Source organism: Gobio gobio (assembly GCF_949357685.1).
Source record: "Gobio gobio genome assembly, chromosome: 17".
Taxonomy (NCBI): domain Eukaryota; kingdom Metazoa; phylum Chordata; class Actinopteri; order Cypriniformes; family Gobionidae; genus Gobio; species Gobio gobio.
This window is the reverse complement of record NC_137110.1, coordinates 41,791,400-41,811,043: the sequence shown is the minus strand read 5'-3', so window position 1 is coordinate 41,811,043 and position 19,644 is coordinate 41,791,400. Positions and strand designations below refer to the sequence as shown.

At 37.4% G+C, this 19,644-nt stretch overlaps 1 protein-coding gene across 1 annotated transcript; it reads left to right on the top strand.

Moving 5' to 3' along the window:
* The first annotated feature begins 1,776 nt into the window (after positions 1-1,776).
* On the top strand, positions 1,777-13,466 carry gpr161a (G protein-coupled receptor 161a). The gene is made up of 6 exons (XM_079840164.1): positions 1,777-1,938; positions 3,350-3,796; positions 6,953-7,662; positions 9,293-9,400; positions 9,688-9,810; positions 11,974-13,466. The coding sequence occupies exons 2-6, from the start codon at positions 3,438-3,440 to the stop codon at positions 12,243-12,245; spliced, it is 1,572 nt and encodes a 523-aa protein (XP_079696290.1). The 5' UTR covers positions 1,777-1,938; positions 3,350-3,437; the 3' UTR covers positions 12,246-13,466.
* Positions 13,467-19,644: the final 6,178 nt, after the last annotated feature.

Here is a 19,644-nt window from a genome sequence, read left to right as displayed (position 1 = left end):
GACAAGCAAAGCATCTCAAATTCTGTATCCTCCTGGGACCCACGAATAGACTTTTGTCCACTGTAGTGGACATTATATTTGAGTGAATTTCTCTGACATCCTAACATGTCACAGTCTGGATGTCCTGTAAAGAGCACATTCGGGGCTTTGCAGAGATACCAAATGTTTGGAGGTTTCTCCAGGACAACAACTTCTTCTTGGTCTTTAAAAATGGCTGACATTAATGTTTTGCTCTCTTATGGAAATATGATAATATTTTTAAATTATAATTTAAATCGGATTAATTTTCAAATTGTTTGTTAAAAATCAACATCTCAGGAAAATGTTATGGGGTTTCTAATCAAAATATGACTTTCTGTTACAAAACAGGGCATTGATTTCATAAATGACCACTGTAGTGGACGCCAAGACTTAAATCATGTTTATCAGGCATTTTGGAGACATAACAAGTGAATAGGGAAAGAAAGTACATATCAATATTCCTATGAAATATTAGATATTATTTTGAAAATGTTGCCAATTATTACTCCCATTATTACACTTATTTTTTCATTACATGTTGCACCAAGAACACATTAATATGCAGATTAGATGCAGTGTATAGATACATTGTATTGAATGGGAAAATCCAAGTATGGCCATTTTACCCACATATTTCATAAAAGTAAAATGGTATATCAATGCATTTCATTAGCTATATCTTTCATAACATAGTTCAGAATCATCTTTAAACAAAGTTTGTTTTAAAAAAATTGTGAAACCTAAAAATGTATTGGTGAATTAAAAATAAATCCCATTGTTTTTGCCTATACATGTCATTTCACAGGACATCTCATAACATATGAATAAAATATAATTTTTCAAAAATGTTTTTTCCATTTGTTTCTTATGCTCTAAACAATGTAATGACATGAAAAAATACTAAATTCAAAACACTTTTTTTCTGGGTCCCAGGAGGATATATTTGATTTCCATAAATGTGTTGTGGATTTTATTTCAGGCAAATAGAAATAAACATTTGAGAAGTAGAAAACTGATTAAAATTCACAATTAAGTAATTTTGTAATACACAAATAAATCAAAATTGTTCTTCTGCCATTGTATTGTATGAATAAACAATCGTATATTAATAACTAGGACATTAATTACAAAAAACAATTATTTGTTTAATCATGCTCATGAGGGACGAGACATTTTGAATGATAAATCAAGCTCATGAAACTTGAGCCCATACATTATGACTGCAGTGAACTTTGTACAAATGTGTTGTTTGTTATTGCCTTTATTATTTGCTCTTTGATGACTTGTCATCGCGATAGGCGACGTGGAGAGTCTTTCAATTTCGATATTGTGCTCGTGGTTCCGTGGTTCCAACAGAGAGGGCGTTTGCGCAACGTTTATTGGCCAATCGTAGTCACGTGACTTTGGTAACGTCACCTGCGGGAATCTTTAATCGTCTTTGGTGGTCCAAAAGTGAATTCCATTCCAGAAGAACGGAAATAATACAGAATTGCAAATCAAAGTTAAACGTGCACTACTCTTTTTATATCTATTATCTAAGCCCACTCCACTGCCTTGTCACCGAGACGTGTGTCATATGAACACATTTGTAAATAGTAAACTATTACGTTTAACTGTTAGTAAAGTATATTTATGTGTATCACATAACCATAATATTTAACCGTACGTTTCGGTGATACATTCGACTTTAAACTGTCTAAGTTGCAGCTGAGCTTCTTTACTTGTGTAGACAGAGCCACCAGCGTAAGACAGACCACACACAGACCCACACTGAGACCCGGAGAGACGGGGAGACACTCGCCGCCATTGCGGTGCTAGTTTCTGTGAATCTCATCACAGCGTCAAGCTGTAAATAAAGTCACGATACGACGCATCTACTTCTTTAAAGCGAGATTTAATACCATCTAAAGCAGCGAGGTGAGTTGGCCAGTACTTGCCATTAAAATAATATCCCTCCGAAGTAAACTTTTTCGTACTAACATTGGAAGTTGCGTTAAAATAGTGGTCTTTGTTCAATCAATAGTGTTAGATATTTGTTTATCTATACTGTATTGATTAAACTTAACAAATTATATCATCATTCTAAAAACAAAACTTTACAAAAGTTTTTTTGTTGTTGGTATACAGTTTGGAGTTTAATACATCATCAGTTAAAACGTAATGAGGTCATATCAAACTAAACTTCTAAAGAGTTGCATGCACATAATTAAATATTTAAAAGTCAAATTCACTTTGATTTAATTGTAAAATGTTCAGATTTGTTGCATGGGACAACTGTGATATAGCGTAATAACAAGGGCTTTTTTTTTGCTGGTAATACTTTATTACCTTTTGCCATCTGGTCCATGTTCAGCTGTAATAATAGATTGCTGGAAGTTGTTATTTTGTACCTTAGCACTTACATTTGCACTGGATTTAGCAATTATGTATGTAAAATTGAAGAATAGTTCACTGAACAATGAATATAGTCCCCCCTTGTATTGTTCCAAACCTGGATGATTTTTCCCCTGCAATATTTTGCAGCATGTTCAAGCTGCTGTTGTCCATACAACAATGGGGACTGACAAATTCAAGGCTATGAAAACAAATATAGTGAACACTATTCTATATATTATGAGCAAAAAAGTGTTCAACATTACATTCTAAAACTTGCCCACAGCGATAAAGAAAAACAAAAGCACACACTAAATATTCACTCATCTGAATGAATTATTTTACATTTATACCCAATTACAATAGCTCCTTCACTCTTGCTGCTCTCATAAAAACGGTTACTTTTACGTTTTAAACCTACATTTAGCTTCCAACAAAATATTTAATGCAGCAAAATGCAGGCCTATATTTTACTGATAATTATTGTGCTCCCTTTCTATTGCTCCTTAACTGAAGTCTGTGAAGTTTAACAGAGACTTGCTTGCTGTCAGGACGAGCCTTTACGCAAAATGGAGATATGTGTTTTGCCCATAGAAATACATTATTCACTACTAGTGATGTGACTGGCAGATATTTTCCATGCACAGCATGCAGGCACAATTAATTAGCAATCAAATTCATTTTTATCAATTATTTGTTGCAGCCTTAGCCTTGGGATATAGTGCATAAAAATAAAATGTTATGGTGGTTTTCCCTTTTTTTTCTTTTGCTTGAGAGCTTCAGTCGCCATTAAATTTCATTGTGTTGATGGGAGCAACTTGGACATTCTGCAAAATATCTCTTTGTGTGTTCCACACAAAATACATTTTTAATAGCATGAGAAAGTTCACTTTCATTTTTGGATGAACATTTCCTTCAACAATAATAATCAACTCTCTTTTTTTAATTTTCTAAGACATCTTGGTGAGATGATCAAGCGATGGATCTATGGATCTCTGCAAACATATCCTTGGTCTGCGTTTGGATGATGTAGCGTCCTTATCATGAACACCAGCGGCAATGAAACCTTACCAGGGAACGGCACAGATGTGGGAAACAGCTGGGCTTGGATCGTGGAGTCTGTTGTCATATTAGCCATTGCCTTGTTTGTCTGTCTGGGCAATTTGCTTGTTGTGTTGACCCTTTATCGGAAGCCCTACCTCTTGACACCAAGCAATAAGTTTGTCTTCAGCCTGACATTTTCCAACCTCCTGTTGTCGGTACTGGTGATGCCATTTGTCGTTGCCAGCTCTCTTAATGGAGAATGGCTGTTCGGTGTTGTATGGTGCAACTTCACAGCACTGTTATATCTGCTCATCAGCTCTGCCAGCATGCTCACGTTGGGAGCCATTGCCATTGACAGGTAAGGAATATTAGAAAGTTAATGTCTTTTTATCATACATTGCAAACTCATCTTTGGTACTCAAACGAGCCAAACACTATCCAACCAACTATCCAACAACTCTCATTGTTCTACATGAAATCTTTTCAATGAATGGTTGCATTGTTGTCTGGTTTGTTGACCCCTGCTGCCTTGATTTTTACGCTTGCTTCGCATGAGTGGATCGGACAAAAAAATGTGAAAACATACTAAAACACGATTTTTAAACAATATGAATAGTATCTGATCTAATACTAATCTGGTGGCTGCAATAATTGCACGACACAGGAATATCAAATAAATAGTCTTCAATCATAAATTCACACAATGGCATGTAGGAGATCATTTGTAAATAGATACAGCAAAAATAACACAACCAACTTGCACAACAATCAACACCGAACAAAGAACTGTAAGAACTGAAGGCTTAAATATGCAAGGGAGGTTAATCAACAGAAACTGAAACAGGTGCGTTACATAATCAATAACCAAGGAAACTAACTAGTGGTGGGAAAATGGGAACAAAGGAAACAGGTACAGGAACTAGAACCAAACCAAAACAGAACAACACGTGACAATCAGCTCATTTATTCAACCTCATGATCTCATGTTGTCCGAACCTAAATTACCTTTTATGACTACAACCCCAAATCAGAAAAAGTTGGGACAGGATGGAAAACGCAAATTTAAAAAAAAGAAGTGATTTCTAAATTTACTTTGACTTGTATTTCATTGCAGACAATATGAACACAAAATATTTCATGTTTTGTCTGGTCAACTTCATGTCATTTGTAAATATGCATCCTTTCCTGTCATTCAGACCTGCAACACATTTCAAAAAAAGTTGGGACAGGAGCAATTTAGGGCTAGTAATGAGGTAAAATGGTTAAATAATGATGTGATTTGAAACAGGTGATGCCAACAGATGATTGTAATTATGATTTGGTACAAAAGCAGCATCCAAGAAAGGTCTAATCCTTTAGGAGCAAAGATGGGCCGAGGATCACCAGTTTGCCAACAAATACGTGAGAAAATTAATTGAAATGTTTAAAAACAATGTTCCTCAAAGAAAGATAGGAAGAGATTTGGATATTTCACATTCAACAGTGCATAACATAATTAAAAGATTCAAGGAATCTGGAGGAATTTCAGTGCGTAAAGGACAAGGGCGCAAGCCTAAGCTGAACAACCGGCGGCACTGCATCAAGAATCGTCATTCATCTATAAGCGATATCACCACATGGGCTCAGGACTACTTTGGCAAACCTTTGTCAAGTACCACAATACGTAGTTACATCCACAAATGCCAGTTAAAACTGTACTGTGCCAAAAGGAAGCCCTATGTTAACAGTGTCCAGAAGCGCCGTCGACTTCTCTGGGCTCGGAGGCATCTGGGATGGACCATCACACAGTGGAAACGTGTACTGTGGTCAGATGAATCAGTATTTCAGGTATTTTTTGGGAGGAATGGACGCCGTGTGCTCCGGACCAAAGAAGAAAAGGATCATCCAGACTGTTACCAGCAACAAGTCCAAAAGCCAGGGTCTGTCATGGTATGGGGTTGTGTCAGTGCCCTTGGCAAAGGTAACTTGCACTTCTGTGAAGGCACCATTAATGCTGAAAAGTACATAGGAATTTGGAGCATAATATGCTGCCTTCAAGAAGACATCTTTTCCAGGGACGTCCATGCATATTTCAACAAGACAATGCAAAACCACATTCTGCACACATTACAAAGTCCTGGCTGCGGAGGAGGAGGGTACGGGTACTTGACTGGCCTGCCTGCAGTCCCGACCTGTCTCCAATAGAGAATGTGTGGCGCATTTTGAAGCGCAAAATGCGACAACGAAGACCCCGTACTGTTGTCCACCTTAAGACTTGTTTGCAGGAAGAATGGGACAAAATTACACCTGAAACACTTCATCACTTGGTGTCTTCAGTCCCTAAACATCTTTTAAGTGTTGTGAAAAGGAATGGCAACATTACAAAGTGGTAAATGCTTTACTGTCCCAACTTTTTTTGAAATGTGTTGCAGGTCTGAATGACAGGAAAGGATGCATATTTACAAATGACATGAAGTTGACCAGACAAAACATGAAATATTTTGTGTTCATATTGTCTGCAATGAAATACAAGTCAAAGTAAATTTAGAAATCACTTCTTCTTTTTTTATTTGCGTTTTCCATACTGTCCCAACTTTTTCTGATTTGGGGTTTTATAAAAGTTCATTGAATACATGTTAGTCTTAGTCTAATCATTATTTCCAAATAAAATGTGTAATATTTTTTATTATATATATAATCATCATATATATTAATTTTATTGTTCACTTATAAATATCAAGTTTTTGAGGAGTCGTTTTTAGTTGCCTGACTGCATTGTGCCAAGTGTAAAGTTTGGTGGAGGGGGATTATGGTGTGGGGTTGTTTGTCAGGGGTTGGGCTTGGCCCCTTACTCTTAATGCGTCAGCGTACCAAGACATTTTGGACAATTTCATGCTCCCAACTTTGTGGGAACAGTTTGGGGATGGCCCCTTCCTGTTCCAACATGACTGCGCACCGGTGCACAAAGCAAGATCCATAAAGACATGGATGAGCAAGTTTGGTGTGGAGGAACTTGACTGGCCTGACCTCAACCCGAAAGAACACCTTTGGGATGAATTAGAGCGGCGACTGCGAGCCAGGCCTTCTCGTCCAACATCAGTGCCTGACCTCACAAATGCGCTTCTCAAAAATTCCCATAAACACACTCCTAAACCTTGTGGAAAGCCTTCCCAGAATAGTTGAAGCTGTTATAGCTGCAAAGGGTGGGCCAACTCCATATTAAACATTACGGATTAAGAATGGGATGTCATTAAAGTTCATGTGCATGTAAAGGCAGGCGTCCCAAAACTTTTGGCAGTATAGTGTATATTAGCCTATATTAAGGGGGAACATCAATTATTGTTGCCTTTGAGTCCAAAATTTTGAGAACCCCTGTTTTAGATGCATCCAGCAGGTTTGACATCAATGACACCGATCACAACACATGCAAATGCCAAAGCTTGTTGATATTGACATAATGAACTGTCCCTTTAAGGTCAGAGTTAGAACATATCAACATCTAAAACTCGACTAACCACTTTTTGTGTTCTGTCAGGTACTATGCTGTGCTGTTTCCGATGGTCTACCCTATCAAGATCACCGGTAATCGTGCAGCAGTGGCCATTGTCTACCTGTGGCTGCATTCTCTGGTGGGTTGCCTGCCTCCTCTGTTCGGCTGGTCTACATTTGAGTTTGACCATTTCAAGAAGACATGCACTGTGGCCTGGTATCGTGAAGTTGGCTACACTGCATTCTGGGTTGCGTGGTGCTGCCTGATTCCACTGTTTGCCATGCTGGTGTGCTACGGCTTCATCTTTCGTGTGGCACGGCACAAAGCTCGCAAGGTGCACTGCGGGACGGTTGTGGTAGTTCAAGTGCCAGGGTCATCCAACAGGAACGGACGAAAAAACTCGGTTTCTTCCATCGGGAGTCGTAGAGGTTTGATCTACGCTGGCAGCCAGTGTAAAGCCTTGGTCACCATTTTGGTGGTGGTCGGCACCTTCTTGATGACATGGGGGCCGTATGTGGTAGTGATCTGCACCGAGGCGTTATGGGGGCGAGGAAGTGTGTCATCTGGACTGGAGACCATGGTGACCTGGCTGTCGTTTGTCAGTGCTGCCTGTCATCCTCTCATATACGGGCTGTGGAATAAAACTGTAAGGAAGGAGCTGCTTGGCATGTGCTGTGGTGACCGCCACTACCGGGAATCATTCATTAGTCGCCACAGGAAGTCCCGCCTCTTTAGCATCTCCAACCGAATCACAGGTGAATGTTACATAAAGTCATGATCATGTGTTGTTTTGTGGGGCTATGATGTTACTAATCAAATCCATTTGGCACATTTTAATATGCGCTAGGCTGATTAGTGGTACTTTGATTAGTGGAACAACATTTATGTCTGAAAATGTTGTTCTAACCCTATCCCTACCCCTAAATCTATCACTTCCCATAATTTATCCCTAAAATTGGAGGGAAATGATAGTGATTAACTTAACAAAATGTAAACGTTCCCCTCAAAATCAATCAATCAATCTATCTATCTATCATCTATCTATGATTATATATATACACTCACCTAAAGGATTATTAGGAACACCAGGTCAATTTCTCATTAATGCAATTATCTAATCAACCAATCACATGGCAGTTGCTTCAATGCATTTAGGGGTGTGGTCCTGGTCAAGACAATCTCCTGAACTCCAAACGGAATGTCAGAATGGGAAAGAAAGGTTATTTAAGCAGTTTTGAGCGTGGCATGGTCGTGGCATTTGTGAAGCCACAACACGCACAACCTTGAGGCGGATGGGCTACAACAGCAGAAGACCCCACCGGGTACCACTCATCTCCACTACAAATAGGAAAAAGGGGCTACAATTTGCACGAGCTCACCAAAATTGGACAGTTGAAGACTGGAAAAATGTTGCCTGGTCTGATGAGTCTCGATTTCTGTTGAGATATTCAGATGGTAGAGTCAGAATTTGGCGTAAACAGAATGAGAACATGGATCCATCATGCCTTGTTACCACTGTGCAGGCTGGTGGTGGTGGTTTAATGGTGTGGGGGATGTTTTCTTGGCACACTTTAGGCCCCTTAGTGCCAATTGGGCATCGTTTAAATGCCACGGCCTACCTGAGCATTGTTTCTGACCATGTCCATCCCTTTATGACCACCATGTACCCATCCTCTGATGGCTACTTCCAGCAGGATAATGCACCATGTCACAAAGCTCGAATCATTTCAAATTGGTTTCTTGAACATGACAATGAGTTCACTGTACTAAAATGGCCCCCACAGTCACCAGATCTCAACCCAATAGAGCAACTTTGGGATGTGGTGGAACGGGAGCTTCATGCCCTGGATGTGCATCCCACAAATCTCCATCAACTGCAAGATGCTATCCTATCAATATGGGCCAACATTTCTAAAGAATGCTTTCAGCACCTTGTTGAATCAATGCCACGTAGAATTAAGGCAGTTCTGAAGGCGAAAGGGGGTCAAACACAGTATTAGTATGGTGTTCCTAATAATCCTTTAGGTGAGTGTATATAACGTTTTATTTTTTGTCAGAAACTGTGGGCGTCGACACATTCAATTAAATTTACCACAATTCATAATTCCAAAATTTTCAAGAAATATGATTTCAGGATCTTCATTTTATGTGTTTTCTAGCATTTTAATTTAGAATCGTTTTTTTTATATTAATAATAATATATTAATTTAAATACTTTGCCCCGGCCTCCTGTTTGAGAACCACTGCCTTAAAGGAATTGTTCACTTCAAAAATAAATAAAAATGTGTCACCATTTACTAACCCGTTCCATGTCCTTCCAAATCTGCCACACATTTATCCTGCAAATACTGTGTCCTGCCTTTAATCAACATCTTTCTGTTGCAGATCTTGGTATGTCTCCACACCTGACGGCCATGTTGGCTGGTGGAGGCCAGCTTTTAGGTGCTGGTAGTAGCACAGGAGACACTGGCTTCAGTTTTTCCCAGGACTCAGGTGTGTGTAGATTAAACTGTATACTTGCAAACCCATTCAATAGAAGTCTCTAATGGTCACCAAGACTGCATTTATTTGAATAAATATACAGTAATAAATGTGAAATACCATGATACATAGAATTTGTTTAATATTATAAATGTCTTTTCAGTGGCTTTTGATCAATTGATTGCATCATTGCTGGATTTAAACAAAGCAATAAAGTATTAATTTAAATAAAAATAATAATAAACTCATTTATTGTTAACTAAAGTGTTTTGTTTTGTTTTGTGACTGTTACTCTGCAGGTACAGATATCATGTTGCTGGATAACTGTTCTGAGGAAGCAGAAAGCTCACACTACAGTGCTTTATTCAACAAGCGCAGGAGTTCAGTAATGTTTGAGGACCAGGTGGATCAGCAGTCTAAAGGTATAGTCTACTACCTCTTTTTTCCAGGTTTGATTCAAGCTAAGCGCAATCGACACCTAATTGCATTGTAGTTACTTTATGTATAAACTGATGCGTTGTTACTTTTGTGTTACTTTTTCTCACCTGGGCTGGGCTTGCTTGCTTTTATAAACAAACAAACAAAAAATTATCCAAAGTCGCATATTTAGTACTATATAGTATTAGACAAAAGAAGTATGTTCAAATTAATAGTACTCATAAAAGAGTAGGCAAATATTACCCGGATGGCCTACTTCTGACGTGCGCATACAATGGACACTTTACTATCCCATGAGGTCATGGGAGAGGATTTATGAATGGCAGTGAAGCAACGTAACTGATAATGACAACATGGCGAATGTAGTACATTCAGATTACATTCATACTATATGTAATGTACTTTTTCAACGGTCATGAAGTAATTCATTATTTCTGACGCAGCCAGAAAATACATATGCTGCATCCCAATTCGCCTACTTATACTACGCCCTAAAAGTATGTACTCTTTTTGTGAAGAAAAAGTACATACTTTTGAGTGTTGCGAATTTTGGGACATATTATCACGTCATTAAATTGCGTCTTTTAAATGAGACTCTGTCTCATAGTTACTGTCACAGGAAACTGGCCTGTCAATCATCTTCTCATTTCATTTAATTTCCTACCGTATTTGAGAGAAAAGTAGCAACATGTTAATCTGCCAGTCGTTGGTCTCAAATTCCTTTATCTAAACCTCTCTACTTAACCTTCGTTCACACACACCCGCCATTTAAAAAAAAAAAAATTAACACTTTATTTATTTGCGTTTGTAGTTCTGAACCGAATCCTCCTCCAAAGTGCAATGGGTTGTGGGCAACATTAGCCGTTATAGGGCCAGATTTACTAAACAGGGCAAATTTGCGTAAGAGCGCAATTCCAAAAAAGCGCAGATGGGAGCGGAAAGTTATGGTATGCACGGGATCTACTGTTGACACGCAAATTAAAGAACACAGATGCAGCCGGAAACTCCTTCATATGCAATAAGGTAAGGTGACCAGATTTCTGAAATGGAAACCGGGGATATTTCCTATTTGAGTGGTCAAAATATCACAAAAATCTTATTTGTTATTATCCTTTTATTAAAAAAAACAGGGACAATACATTTTTGAATGTTTTTGTTGTTGCTGTTGTTGTGGGCTCCCTATATTATTATTAACATTAATAATTATTATGATTTAGTTTGATTATTGGGATTTTTGGTCTGGATTTAATACAATTCAACCGAAAAAAACAAAAAAAAACAATTAACAGTTAATAGTAACCATTGTAAATAACAAGCAGTTCAAAACAATATTATAACATGAATTAACAAAAGCACATTACAAAAATAAAACAACATAAATATGATAAATAAAACAATGTCTGAAAGTTGATATGTGACATGGTGTACAGCAAACAAGCAAAAAAACACAGAGCTAAGGGTTTATAAGTTGTCGACCCCCAAAAAAAGTGGATACAGGCAATAAGACGTGAAGCATCAGCAGGAAGAATGGGTACATTTTGGGATCCTGACACTCAGTATGCCTATGTGTGCAGAAAACATGTTGTCACTGTTAAATCAAATATCCAAATGTCAGTTTTATATATTAGATTTCCTGTCACTGATTACGTTCCCCTCTAGTGGGTGTAGTTCTCAGTGTAATAGTTTAGTAATATTTTAAGTGTAATAGTCTCAATTACCTATATCCACTTTTGTGTCCTTGAACGTTCGTTTTTGGGGTCATCAGCTTATAAAAACTTCTGGGTTTTTGGTTCTGTGTTTTTTAGCTTGTTTGCTGTACGCCTTGTCACATATCAGCTTTTAGACATTGTTCTGTTTTTTGTTATAAGTCAGAAATGACAAGGAGGCCTCTTCACGCAATACAAAGTCAATGGAGACGGTTTGATTGTATTTCACCGTTTTTATTCATTTTGAGGAATACCGAGTCTGTTTTTGTGCAAATGAGATGACAAAAAAGACAAAACCTTTTCCTGTCCTATTTCTCATTGCTACTATCAAACAAAAGGGCCAAAAAAATATCTGTGTTTACACATGAATGTCTCTTGCAGTTGTAATTTGATAATGCAATCATTATTTATTTCTAATTCTGTATTTCCTTCGTTTTCCAGTAGGTAAGGATGAGTCTCAGCACCTGGTGAAGGCGGAGATACACCCAATGATTGACAGCTTTGCGTCCTGTATGGCAAAAGCCATCGAGAGCGATGCCAAACTTCTGCTCTTCGGTATGGAGTCTTTGACTGACAATATTTCATCAGTTCAGCCCGCACAGAGTGGCTCGCTCTTCCCAGATAGCCAGAGGGTCCGTCTGGAGAGCATCGATGAGGGAATCGTTAACGATGAAAAGGGTGAAGAGGATGAAATCGAGGAAATATGTGCATAAATAAATCTGCATATGGGTGATATCTGATTTTGGTCTGTAATGTTCTCAATGAAGCACATATTCTGACTTTGTGTATTTTGGGGGCCAAAACTCTCCAAGGTTCATAACTATCATATATACTATCAATAGACTCATAAGGTACCATCATATTCACAGTAGCACTGCTAGCAAAAGCTCAAAACACGTTAGTTTAAGCTCTTTAAGGAAAAGAGCTTGCTTGAAAAGGAGTTACAATACCAACCAATAAAAGGGGACATTTTTTTTATTGTAAAGGCTAGTTGTATACTTGGGGCTAGTTATCACACTTTTTGCACCAGTGAATATTTTTCAAAATAGAAATTGAATATATATATATATATAGTCATAAAAACTGTTCAACCTTTCAGTTAAAATATACTTTCTTTTAACATTTACCTAAGATAATTCACAAAAAAGACATTCTAATTTAGACAGTTTGAACAAGGTGTTTATGAGTAAAACCATGAGTAATGAGTTCAAAAGTAAAACCAGCAAAAACGCATTTATGCAACTAGATGTCTGACTCAAAAACCCTTACAGTTACTGAGATAGAGCCCTTGTGACAACTAGCCCCAGTCTGCTTTAACTGTAGTGATCCCGTTATTCAATATAAATGAGCTATGTAAAAGTGTTTGAAGTGTAATGTGTTTGTAGAGATGGAGGGGACCCAAAGGAAAAATAATCTTTTGTTTTTTTTGTGTTTAGAACTGTTTACATATTTATCTGCTTTTAAAATATTGTGTATTGAATGATGTCATAGTTTCATGTCATACTAAGTCACGATGTGGCCAGCACTGCATGTTTGAATACATCCATGAATAATGTTTAGACCTGCCGAAATATATATACCACTATCTATTATGAGTGTAAAGCTTTGTGCAAAGTGGAGCTTAAAACATTGTAAAACTACATTGACACCATTTAGTCTTCTATTCAAGTACACAATGCTCATATTAAATATTTCTACAGTGAAAAACAATGTTGTAAAATATTTATAATACCAAGTCTTATTCTTTAAATACCGGTACCCCAGATATTTAGGTGGAAATTATTTTATGATCTTTTGAAATATAGCGGTCTTTGTATTGCATTTTAAGGTGTAAACATTTAGTAATTTAGTATTCTTTTTTATCAACATTTAAAGTACCCATTGTCTTTTATATCATAACCGTCTTTCTGATAATAAACAGCACTTTATTTCTAAGTCTGTTTGTCACAGTGGTCACTGGCCAGTAAGTTTTCTGATGATTAGTTTCTGCTGAACATTTGTGAGGATCTCAGCCAGTGTTGGTGCAGCATGAAAGAAGAATGTGCAAACTAAAGAAAACTGTCTTGGAGAAAAGGGACAGAGTTTCCTCTGGGTCTTCAGTGTTTCTTTGTTTGTTTTTTTCAATGTAATCCGCACTTAAAGGGACAGTTCACTCAGAAATTAAAATTCATAATTTACCCCTAAGGGGGTGGAGCAAAGAAGGAAGCAAGGGAAGGAAACAAGGATGCACAAATAAGAAATGAGAAGCACCCCAGCATTCTCAGCATGAAGGATGCTGGGACTGATGGGCTGTGTCCGAAATCGCAGACTCTCTTGAGTAGGTACTTATTTTGAATAAGTAATTACTTTACGACCGCTAAAAAAGTATGTTCTATATAGAATGATTGTGTTATTATGAATGTAATTTGGACGTACTACATTCAACATGTTGCTTATCATGTGACCAACCAGCATCAGTTGTGTCGCGTCACTGACATTCACAAACCCTCTCCCGTGGCCTCATGGGATAGTAAAATGTCCATCATATGCACCCTTCAGAATCTCGCCGGAAGAACTAGGTCACCCGGGGACTTTTTGCCTACTCTTTTATGAGTACTGTGAACTCGGACATACTTCTTTTGTCACATAGGGTGAATTCAGGTACACTTGGTACACTTTTTCCAAGTCATCTCAATGGCAAAAAGTGTCCCAATCACCCAGAATTCACCCTACTGTTTTTCGTCTACTATATAGTAGTATGCAGCCATGTGTTTGTGGTCTCTTCAAGCATCCGCTCATTATGCAGAATTACCTGCAGAGGGAGACAAAGACAACTCTTTGAAAGCCAAATCACTCCATCTATATGCATACACATAATGGCAGACAACATTGGAGAAGAATAGGGTAACAAATTAACAAGCTAGATAAATGATTGCACAGACCTTTTCTGTCAACACTCTGTTGATGATGGAAACTCCTCCATGGGCGACCAGATTTTAATATCATAATCAAATCCTGAGGAAGCAAGTACTACAATAGACAAAATTATATGAATTCATTCAGCAATTAGAGAACATACATTATAAGAAACACAATTCACTACTATTAATTCCACCAATATGAATATGATAGAATGATCGAAGATCTATGTCACATTACGTGAAAGCAGACGCTAGCGTTTAATCACCCTCGCTAGTAATATGTGACGGGTTAAAGCCATTTGGAACAAAAAATAGCAGTAGAGATGACCAATATAATCCAACGAACATTAAAGGGATAGTTCAGCCAAAAATGTTAATTATGATTTACTCACCCTCAAGCCATCCTAGGTACAGTATATACTTTCTTCTTTCAGACGAATTCAATCAGAGTTATTATTAAAAAATGTACTGGAATCCAAGCATTAGTACTCCATACGGTTCCATACGGCATTTGTGTAAGAAAAATATTCATATTTAAAACTTTATAAAATAAAATATCTTCTGTATTCAATTTAAGAAAAAAGCGTAACTTGGTGCGACGTATGACTAGGATGTAGCGTAAGCATTTTGAACTGTGAGAGGTGTTACACTTTCTTTGTAAATTGAAGGTCGAAAAAGCAGTCTGGCGGTAGCTAGATATTTTACTTTATAATGTGTAAAATATGGGTATCACATCACTTCGCTTCAGAAGGACTTTATTAACCCCTTGGAGCCGTATGGATTACTTTTATAATGGATGGATGAACTTTTTTGAGCTTCAAATTTTGGCCTGCCATTTAGGCTACTACGCCATTATAATGCTTGGATTAGCCAGGACAATCAATTGTATTTGTCTGAAAGAAGAAAGTTATACACAGAATGGCTTGAGGGTGAGTAAATCATGGGGTAATTTTCATTTTTGGGTGAACTATCTCTTTAAGGAGCCGATTAATAATCTGATTAATAAAGAACATATAGACTTTATATCGAACATTATGATACACTACTCACCGAGATGTAACGTTACTTGTATTGTAACCTGCTGTGAAATAACATGATGTTTTCCGAACGAGAGTTGGGTCACGCACGAACAAGTCCTACGATATAGCACGATTTAACCACTAATTCGTGTGAATTGTTGTCGTTCAATGAACAAATCCTACGATTTCGTACGACCCAGCTCGCTGAAGGCTGCCACACCCATGCCGACGCCGTCGAACGGTCTGCAGCGCAGGCATAAATATGCGTGAATCAAATTTCAGTTGCTATGGCGAATTAGGAATTATTAGAACGCATTATGACGCGAATTCGAAGAGCAGCCTAAGCTTCAACTCGAATGTTGGGTTGACAGCGACACATTTGGATACAGGCTTATGTGGAGAAAGTGGTTTTTACAGAGTTCAGAGCATTTTGTGAGGATAGTTTTGAGGATATTTCTTTGTGTGGACATTTTGAAGGAGTTTTGAGTTTCTACAGAGAGTTTCATTTAATTTATTTGCTTTTATTGTAAAGAGTTTCTTTTACTTTTGTTTTCCTCTTGTGAAAAAGACGTTTGAAGAATATTTTCGATGGCTCACATTGGTGAAAGGCGAGGTAAGTATTTTATTTTTAATACTTTTATTAAAAAAAAATCTAAATTAAAAATAAAAATGTAATTATTTTAATACATTTGTTTATTATTGATATGTTATATGATGTTGTTAGTACAAATATGTTAAAGTTAACCAATTGAATCTCAATATTTCCATAAATAAGCACACAATGCACTACTCCTTGGATATGGAAAAAAAACTGCATGCCTTTTCTTTAAAAAAAAATCATTAAAAAAAGTGAAATATAGATTGGGTCTGTCGTCTGTGCGACTCTTAACAGTGTTCGACAGCTGCCTCTCTGCTAATGGCGAAGCTGTAAGTTTAACTTCTTCAAGAACAGCGACGTTACCACTTCATACTGAGAAATGTCATTGTCATGTAACTTGCATGAGTTGCATTTTTCAATGCGCGTGTATGTTTCCATTTTTGTGCGGGAAAGAAAGCTTTCCATAATAAAATGTAATTTCATTCATCCAATTTCAGTCATTGGAAAAACATACAAATTGTTTGTTATTTTTATACTTGCTGTAAGGACCTTTGAAATAACGGAAATAATTAGGCAAAATGATATAGAATGCGGTGGACAGACCTAGAGCTTTATCTTAAAATTGCCAGTCAGAATCAATCATTCAACAGTCCCGAGTTATAATAATGATTCTAAAAGTATCAAGAACAATGTAAAACTGTGTGTAATAGATTATTAACTGCTGCTGCTCTTTCAGCCTCAGGCCGCTCCGGATCCAGTGCTGCGTCCGCTCAGATCATGGCTGGTCCAGAGTTTGGGAGGTTGAGCTTTGGTGACCACATTCAGAAACCACTGGCAAAACCAACCCAGCCATGGAGTCAAAATGTGCCTGGCAATATCGCTCCTCTGCCTTCTGAGACGACTCAAAGGAAGAGGAAGCGGCCGAGCTCAGAGGATGAAGATCCCACTACATCATACGAGAGACCCGCCAAACGCTTTCGTGAAGGTCAGCCTTATTCTTAAAACATTGCTGAATGACATGATTTTCCATTGAAAATGTTCTTTTACAGTTTTAGTAACATGTTTTTACTGAAAGATTTTGTTATTATTAATATGATAGACTTCATTTTATTACTGACCTAACCTATTGGGGGTACTTTAAGTAAATATATCAAGTCTAAGATGACAAAAAGCTGACAAAAAATTTGGTAAATCCCCATGTAAATATGAAATGCCATGAATTTTTACATGTGTCTGAAAAACAAAGGCCTTCCAAAGACAGTAATGCATGGTTAAATGACACACTGAGTGATACTTATAACAATGTGTTCATCGGGAGTTGATTAGATATGCAATGTTGAACTGTTGAGAAAACACTTCTTAAAAGTGAAATGATTTCTGTAAATCCAGTGATTAAATGCTGTGTGGGTCTCAGTTTTCAATGGCTGGTCTCTCTCTCTCTCTCTCTCTCTCTCTCTCTCTCTCTCTCTCTCTCTCTCTCTCTCTCTCTCTCTCTCTCTCTCTCTCTCTCTCTCTCTCTCTCTCTCTCTCTCTCTCTCTCTCTCTCTCTCTCTCTCTCTCTGTGTGTGTGTGTGTGTGTGTGTGTGTGTGTATGTGTGTGTGTGTGTGTATTTCTGATATGAGTTTTATTTAATTTATTTGTTTTTATTTCAAAGAAGGTTGGAAGGTTTTCTTTTACTTGTGCTTTCTTCTTTTTAATGTATGGCTTACTTTGGTGAAAATGTAAAAAATAATTCAGTTTTTTATTATTGGTATGTTATGATATGGTGTTTTACAATGTTTGACTAAACAACTGAACAAATGTGTGTAAGTAACCTGATTTAATCACATCTTTTCCTATAGCTAAATAAGCACATATTATACTCCTTTGATATGAAAAGAACTGCCTGCCTTTTCTAAAAGAATAAATAAAAAAAAATATTAAAATGGAAATATGTGTTGTTTCGGGCAGAGAGCCCTGTGTTATAGTAATGATGTTTAAAAAACAACAATGTAAAACTGTGTGAAATAGATTCTTAACTGCTGCTGCTCTTTCAGCCTCAGGCCGCTCCGGATCCAGTGCTGCGTCCGCTCAGATCATAGATGGACCGGTGTTTGGGAGGTTGAGCTTTGGTGACCACATTCAGAAATCACTGGCAAAATCAACCCAGCCATGGAGTCAAAATGTGCCTGACAATATCGCTCCTCTGCCTTCTGAGACGACTCAAAGGAAGAGGAAGCAGCCGAGCTCAGAGGATGAAGATCCCACCACTTCATACGAGACACCCACCAAACGCTTTCGTAAAGGTCAGCCTTATTCTTAAAACATTGCTGAATCACATTTGCCATTGAAAATGTTGTTTTACAGTTTTAGTAACATGTTTTTACTGAAAGATTTTGTTATTATTATTATGATAGACTTAATTGTATTACTGACCTAACCTAATGGGGGTACTTCAAGTTAATATATCAGGTCTAAGATGTTCAGCTGACAACATTTGGTAAATCCCCATGTAAATATGAAATGCCATGAATTTGTACATTTTAATGTGTTTGAAAGACAAAAGCCTTCCAAAGACAGTAATACATGGTTAAATGACACACTGAGTGATACTTATAATAATGTGTTCATCGGGAGTTGATTAGATATGCAATGTTGAACTGTTGAGAAAACACTTCTTAAAAGTGAAATGATTTCTGTGGCTGTTTTCAATGGCTGGTCTCTCTGTGTGTGTGTGTGTGTGTGTGTGTGTGTGTGTGTGTGTGTGTGTGTGTGTGTGTGTGTGTGTGTGTGTGTGTGTGTGTGTGTGTGTGTGTGTGTGTGTGTGTGTGTGTGTGTGTGTGTGTGTGTGTGTGTGTGTGTGTGTGTGTGTGTGTGTGTGTGTGTGTGTGTGTGTGTGTGTGTGTGTGTGTGTGTGTGTGTGGGCATGTTTTTGTGAAATATCAGGACACAAATGTGTATAATGACATGGGTATGACATAGGTATTACAAAAAGAGGGTGAAATATGAGGACATTACCCATGTCCTCACTTTTCAAAATGCTTATAAATCACACAGAACAAGTTTTTTTTTCACAAAAAGTGAACTGCACAGTCTCCTGTGAGGGTTAGGTTTAGGGGCAGGGGCAGTGTAAGGGGATAGAAAATACGGTTTGTACGGTATAAAAACCATTACGCCTATGGAATGTCCTCACATTTCACAAAAACAAACATGTGTGTGTGTGTGTGTGTGTGTGTGTGTGTGTGTATTTCTGTTGTGAGTTTTATTTAATTTATTTGTTTCTATATCAAAGAAGGAAGGGTTTCTTTTACTTATGTTTTCTTCTTTTTAATGTATGGCTTACTTTGGTGAAAATGTAAAAATAATTCAGTTGTTTATTATTGGTATGTTATGATATGGTGTTTTACAATGTTTGACTAAACAACTGAACAAATGTGTGAAAGTAACCTGATTTAATCACATCTTTTCCTATAGCTAAATAAGCACATATTATACTCCTTTGATATGAAAAGAACTGCCTGCCTTTTCTAAAAGAATAAATAAAAATAATAATTAAATTGGAAATATGTGTTGTTTCAGGGAGAGAGCCCCGTGTTATAGTAGTGATGTTAAAAA